The following is a 7627-nucleotide window of genomic DNA, read 5'->3' as shown; positions in this document are numbered from 1 at the left end:
TATTGTAATTTGTTTTATTAAAACTTTACTTCTCACACTCCTAGGATAAATATCCACGGGGTACGATCTCACAAAAGCTCCCGTCATTGACAGCCTGTCAACATCCTGATGTTACATCACTGTAGCTGAATGTGTCCACCCTGAGCGAGCGAGAGCAACAGTGATCTGGGACACTGGACCGCCTCTTCTGCAAGTATGTGTCTTCTACTTGATCCTGGCTGTCGCCTTTGACTATAAACATAGTTTGCGCCGGCATTTGACACTGTGTTACTCATGTTCCTGTAAACACAAATCTTCCTGTGATCATCTTTGTGGATGGTGTGGACACATGATTACTGTCCACTTCTAAGAGAGGAAATGTTGGTGTCGTTATGTAGCGCGTTATAACCTTGGAGTCTTTCTATGCGTCGACCATGTGACGTACACACTGAGGGAACATGTGTCGCAGCACACAACCACTCCTCCATGCTGTCCTTCCACTGCTCCATCCTCTTCACCGTCCTGCTGCCTCCTCTGCGTCTCCTCCTCCACCTCCTCCTCGGAGACACTGAATCCTCCTCCACAGCGACAGCAGTATGTGTACACACAGTCATCTAAGAAAGAAAAAAACACAATTAGTAAGTATTATGGCCACAAAAATCTGAGTAAAAAAGCTCTATATACTGAAGCTAACACTGATACAGTGTGACAGTAAATGCTGACCGCTGTTTCATTTGGTCAAAAAACCCACTTATACATACTAATATCTCGCTTTTGTCAAAGATGGAAATAGTTACAATTCCATCCTTTTGTTTTCTCAGATGTGTTGTGTGCATATCATTTATCTTCAAACACAGTTCAAATACAGTTATGGGCTTTGTGTGTGTGTGTGTGTGTGTGTGTGCGAGAGGTTACCCTGGTCCCAGATCATGTCCTCCAGATTCACCATAGAATCTACAGGCCAATCCTGTTTGAGTTCCTGTGCTGAAAAAACATAAAAAGACATTATTACAGCAGTAGTATGATGCAATTATAACATATACTATCAACATGTTAACGATACAAGGTGCAGAACCATCAGCACCTGGTATCACATTTATATTTTTGGTTTTTAGTTTTTGGGGTAGGCCCTGTTTCTCTCCCGCCACTCTCTGGCACCACGACCAGTTGTCGACATGTGTTGCACTGGGCATAATAACTTGTAGTGGCATGATCACAGACATACAACATGATGAAGGGGGTAAGACGGAAGAAAGGTGAAAGGTTTTGTTCTACCTCTCCTCTGCAGGTCGTACTGTCTCCTGCTCTCCTGGTCGCTCAGGATCTTCCAGGCTGCATCAATTTCCAGGAACTTCTTCACACCAGACTCTGCTTCTAAAGAACACTCTCCCCTGAGACGGTCTGGATGGTACTGAGCACAAACACACAAATGCAAGTTTCGACGAGCATTGTCACAATGTTAATCTGAACAGAACTCTTTTAGTGTTTCTACAATAATTTTATGTATGTGCATCGTCAAGGTCTGCTCTAAAATTGGAGTCCAGTTGAAGGACCTGAGTTCACTCAGGAACCTGAGACCACTCAGGCAGTACGGAAAGCAAAAAGTATCATTAACTAACCTAACCATGTTCTTTCCAGTGAATTAGCTTTAATGCCCTCAGGCTGACAATACCACGCACCCCTGAGGAAAACAAACCGTTCCTCAAACTCTGGGAACCGTTAAACCAAACCGCCCATTACAGGATAAATAAAGTTTTCTGAAACTGAAACAGTACATCATATTAAATTTATAAAAACCAGTGAGTTAGTTAATACCAACTACTTTTTTAAAAGCATCTGCAGTAAAGTACATTGAGCAAATTTGAACATTATCAAAAATAAATACGTAAATTATTATGAAATACAGACAACTAGATATAAACACCACACAATCAGTCTGGCACACACCGGTTTACGGCAGGGGAAATGGAAGGACCTGTTATCTGGTGAGTGTTTGGTGGTGGTAGTGTGGTGTGTTTACCTGCAGGGCCAGCTGCTGGTATCTGCGTCTGAGCTGCTGCACTGAGTCTGAGGAAGTGGCTCCCAGAACAACATACAGGTCCTTCTTCTCTGCTTCACACATGTCTGCTTTTACGTGAGTTTTGCGGCAGTTGGATAAGATTAACAACTGTTCACTGGGCGCTCATGTTGTACGTTGAACAAACCGCGAGTGAACAGAGAGGAGCTGTGAACGTACGATTAAACATGAATGAATTAGGAGATAGCGTTATTAATGTACGGAGAAATAGAGACGTACAAGGCAGTTCGTTCTACATTAAACTGAACTTGACTTACTAAACAGCTGTAACGCGGCAGACATAGTGTACGTCGATGTTATCGGTCCCCTTGAAAACAAACGGTGTTTCTTGCTTGGTTCCGCCTGTAAAATCATGGTTCCGCCGATGGAGACTTCCTAGTTAATCTATCTACTAACTAAAGTAACTAACCAAATAACGAAATCAAAAAAAATAATCTACTCTCCTAATCACTATTCCTTGTGAAAATGTGCTTTTACTCGGTAAAAATAAACAAAACAAACTGGACTGTTGTTTTTTGTATGAAAGGAGAGTCATTTAGCCTTCGACCAATTACAATAAATGAAAACAAAGAATTAAGAGTTTACTGATAACGCTATTTTTAACCTCTTTATGTAGACTAGACTAGACTAGACAAAATGTATATGAATCAGAAACATTATTGAAATAGTGGCTCTTTGCAGCCCTGACCAGACTATAAACTAAATATGCTTAAATATTTTGTGACTGGACACTGTTGATGTACATAAACATATCTAAGAAATTAAAGGTTCACATGTATCAAAGTGGTCCAACACCAAACCATGGCAAAAACACAACTGTGCCACCGATATGCCATGGATATTCAATCCAGACTGAAAAATAACTTGATGGAAAACTAAATACATTATCACAATGATCTTGGCCTTGATATTACCTTTTAAAGATTTGACTATAGTGTTGAAATGTACTGCCAAAACCACCAGGCAGCCAGGAAAGAGCAGTGCAGGACCACACGCTGGGATATCGGTCCGACAATACAGATCGGGAGCAATCTGTTAATTGAAATGGGAACACAAGACCTGAGGTGAAACATTGACACCTTTATGATCTGACTTCCTGTCTGTCACTCACTCACTCACAGCTCTTTAACGAGACCCTAGAAGAAGAAGAAGGGGAGAGTGGAAGAAAGACCCTGGGTGAATGACATTGTTGTGCAGTTAATTATTTCTTCATTTTGGGTGAATTAAGGCTCAATTAGTCAAGTGACAAAATATTCACTGTCACAATGGAGGGGTGAAGTTGCCACTTTTATACAGTTGTATCATCTGATGAATTTCAGCACATGATATAAACCCCGTCTTGGTGAGGGTTTTTACTGACACTGTGTCAGAGGTGTTGATCTAGTTCTTTGCTCATTTACAGACTGTAGATATTGGTGAATTTATATTAGAAGATGGTTTATTAAGCGATGTGTCGCACTCCTTCCTTCCTGTATCGAACAAAGTATTCCAGACTTTTGTATCAATGATAAAAATGTGTTAAGATGCTTTTAATATTTGACTATTAGGAGTTTAAGTTTTAAGCAAGGTTGTATGAAGTATTCTCTTTGTCTTGCCATTAAACCGATCATTCCCCTCACCTGAGTACATGGAGAAGTCTGTGATTTTGCATCATGGCACGGAGAAGCTGCTGCCTCCATCAGGAAGTCCAAATATATTGTTTTGTGACTTCAAAATGACACAAATGATGCAACAATAGATGCAGAATTCCTCTTTGGACTTTGGTGCAGGAGCGTGAGAGGTTTACAAACTTTTGTTTCCATTTGAAAAAGACCAAAACTAAAGCAGAGAACATGTTCTGAAGATGTTGTAGACTTTGGTGGGCATGGATCTAAGTAAGTGAGCTTATTGTTAAGTGGCTATAAGTCTGTCTTCACGTGTGTCCACACTAGCAGCCATTGATACATTGGGCCTGTGTAAACTCACTTAGAACGCAGCAATTAGGCTGCTTTTTTCCCCATTGCTATGTTAAAACATATATACAGAGGCATTTATAAAGAGTGTCTTGTATCCTTTTTTTCAGCTTTTTTTTTTTTTTTTTTTTTTAAATCTTCACCAACTATATAGACACAACTGAGTACTCAAAATTTTTAAAATCGGATTGAATTTGTGAAATTTGGAAATATGTCACACTTCAAAGTTTGTTTGGCTCGTTTTTATGAACAAAAATAAAATATAAAAATGGCTATTTTGTGACTTCTGCTGAAATTTGAAGGAACATTTTTTTATTTGTTTTTTTTTTTAAATATACAATATAAAATTACTCATAGCTTTGACTCAGCAACACATAAAAAGATGGAAAAATGCATTTTGTAATATAAACATATATAAAATAAACACACACACACACCCAGTACGCCCATGTAAGGAGTTGTGTATTATTCCCACTAAGGGTTAACTGGCTGCATGTTGCATGTTCTGTTGGTTACTGGTTATTACCTCAGAAATGAAATTCACTTTGATTTTATACAGCACATTTTTCATATGCGAACACACAAAAGTATAATTTCTGCTGCAGCCACATTGAAATATGATTATTTAATGAAAAGTTTGACAATATAATGAAATAATAATAATAATTCCAAACACATCTGAGTGCAGTGTGCATATAAGTGTGCATATAAAAAAGATGTTATAGATGGTTGTTTTTTTTAGTTTCTTGCCATTCTACCCTTTCATTTTGTAAGTTATTTTTGTACAGTAAACTGAAAATCACTATGTTTATTACAAATAATATACAACAGTCTATTACATCCAAAGAAAAACATGTTTTAAGACAAATCAAATACAAATATTGTATTTTATAATAAAAGACTGATATTTATCTTATGTGTGTTGTCAGTGTTGTGGATGAATGAGGTGATTTTGAGACATGATGTGTTGTGTTGGTGTGAAAGAGTTTTGGAGGCGAGATAAACAGTTAAACTGAGATGCATGAAGTTTGCTTCGAGGGTGCACAGGTAGCAACGACGTTGAGTTGTCGCCTTAATCCCCGACACTTAAAATGATGAATAATTAGATTGAATAAATGTGTAACTTTCAAAGATCAAAAGAACTGTGTGGCGTGCACACATATGCGGAATGTGTTTTTGTCGTAACTACAATGTAATAATAAAGTAATAGTCCAAAAAGAATCTCAGCAGTGCTCAGGGGGGCAACACAAAGCCTTTTCAAACTTGTATTGTGCGACACGTGTATGTGTGTGTGTGTGCGCGCGCTCTGGCTAGCACATTCAGACAGAGCAGCTGTTCATTAGAAACGTGTGAGCTGAAGAAACAACACAGACGATAATAACAGCAATCTCTGCCTCATTAAAGACAGAAAAGAACAACCAGGAAGAGACAACATACATGTGCGCGCACACACACACATAGTCTGGTTTCCATGATTTCAGGGGACATGACATTGACTTGCATTACTTCCTGGTAGACTCACTGTCACCATAATCCTACATTAATCTAACCCTAACCTCATCCTAGCCATAAAAAATGTCTTCACCTTAAAATATGATCATTGCGGTGCTTGTTGTCCCCATAAGGAAGACAAGTCCCCATAATGTGATAGTGTCAACACACACACACACACACGCACACACACACAGAGGCCCTGCTTGTGATCATCATCACACATCGAGCTGTTGTTAATTACAAGACAATAAAAAAACATGAAAAACAAGCAGCATAATACAGGCAGCTACAACATGTCAGTCAGACAGAACCACTGACCCAAACATCCGATTCTTTCTCTGCAGCCTGCAGTCTGACTCCACACACACACACACACACACAGAAAATGGGGAACAGCTGCTCATTAGAAAGGTGTTAACTAAAATAATAATCATCGACATTAAGAAAAAACAACTATCTTAGTTTATTAATCTGCCTCTGCTGTTATTGTCTTTAATTGACAAGCGCTCACTAACCAGACACTTAACGCCCATATCCAAATAAATAAATACCAAGCTTTTGTCGCTTCAGTGATTTGATTTGATTTTTTTTCACTTGCACAGAACTTTAAGTCAACACACAGTAAAAAAAAAAAACGATTTAATGTCACTCCTTTTCTATTTTTAGATGCACAATTCTTATACCAAAATAATTACACATGACTGTGAAGCCTGGAGTGGACAGTTATTTTAAGTTAAGTTTATTATAATTGTAAAGTATCTTTACACACATCTATCTATCTATCTATCTATCTATCTATCTATCTATCTATCTATCTATCTATCTATCTATCTATCTATCTATCCATCCATCCATCTATCTATCTATCTTTACAGATCTGATTTTGGTTATAGGTGAAGGAGGTATCCCACAGGCTCACCTGAGTACCACAGTTTAATCGAGTTAAGGCCTTAGTCTGACTAAGAGATGCAATTGGACAACTTGCAGAGTCCGAGTACGCATGCGGAGGAGAAAATCAATGTATTGGCTGCGACCACTTTTACTTAGTGTTGTTTGTAAAAGTGATTATGATGTTCCCGGTGAGTTTATATGTGAGCAGAATGTTGGCATTTCCTCAAAGTCAGCCACACACTGACTGTGACGGCAGGTGACTGCAAAGTACCAGTGCGTGGAAACACACTCGAGTGGAACAAGACCTCATCTCATCCTCACCTCAGACACACACTCACTGTCCACCACCTGCTTCTCTCGCTCTCTGTGTCCCTGTGTGTGTGATTGATGAAGGGTCGCATCTTGCTGTGCTCTGAAACACTTCGCTGCTTTAAATTGCTGAACCAGCAAGAGGCTGCTTGCTTGCTTGCTTGCTTGTGTGTGTCACAGTGAATCAGAGCCAGAGAAACACAGCTGGTCAACAGAAGTTCCCAGGCAGCTGCTTCCTAAATAAAGTGTCAGCCCGCTTCAAAAAAAAAAAAACCCACAGAGTGCCTGCCAACTATTTTAGCAGGTTTTTACACTTATTCAGCTCATTGTTCACGTGCCAGTTTGCAGTGCTCTGCTGCTCAGCAAAAAGCAACAAGCCTGCGTGCAAGGCGTTTACAATTGATATAACTTTAAAGGGACAGTTTGGAGGGCTTTTTGAGGTGTGATGTGTACACTGTGTGCAGAGAACCAGCATTTAACCACTTAACAAAAGGCTCACCTTGAAGAAATGCCTTAAGTGACAACTGAAATGTGATGAGGAAAATGTTTACTACTTAATCTTACCATTAGACAGTCCGGTCCAGATTACAGTAACAGAATGAAAGTTTGTAAATTGCTCACTTTAGAGCTCCATGGCACAGATCTGCGCCTCAGGTGCACCCATGGCAAATTGCCGTGGGAATAATACACAACTCCTTATATGGACATCCTGGGGGGGCACATATTCAGGCTTTAAAAAATGTGGGATTTTGTGTTCTTATGTGTTGTTGTTAAAGAGTCAAAGTTATGATTAATTTTATATCACATTTTTAGTAGTGATATAAAGTAGCAATAATTCTGCAGAAGTCACAAAATTAGACAATTTTTCTCTTCTTTTAGTTCATAAAAAACGAGCCAAGTGTACTTTGAACTGTGGCATATTTCC

At 39.0% G+C, this 7627-nt stretch overlaps 1 protein-coding gene across 2 annotated transcripts; it reads right to left on the bottom strand.

Annotated features, from left to right (window-relative positions):
• Positions 1-2392, bottom strand: dnajc24 (DnaJ (Hsp40) homolog, subfamily C, member 24). 2 transcript variants are annotated; one of them, XM_058645774.1, is made up of 5 exons: positions 2314-2392; positions 2000-2203; positions 1255-1390; positions 895-963; positions 1-593 (listed from the first exon to the last, which is right to left on the bottom strand). In XM_058645774.1, exons 2-5 carry the CDS (start codon positions 2099-2101, stop codon positions 382-384), a joined length of 519 nt encoding a protein of 172 aa, XP_058501757.1. In that variant the 5' UTR covers positions 2102-2203; positions 2314-2392; the 3' UTR covers positions 1-381. The 2 variants fall into 2 exon arrangements, with proteins under 2 accessions (XP_058501757.1, XP_058501756.1); XM_058645773.1 differs by having other exon boundaries at positions 2000-2371.
• Positions 2393-7627: the final 5235 nt, after the last annotated feature.

The sequence above is a fragment of the Solea solea genome, chromosome 12 (assembly GCF_958295425.1).
Source record: "Solea solea chromosome 12, fSolSol10.1, whole genome shotgun sequence".
NCBI classification, from domain to species: Eukaryota; Metazoa; Chordata; class Actinopteri; order Pleuronectiformes; family Soleidae; genus Solea; species Solea solea.
The sequence above is the reverse complement of the archived record's forward strand: the minus strand, read 5'-3'. Positions and strand labels throughout refer to the sequence as shown.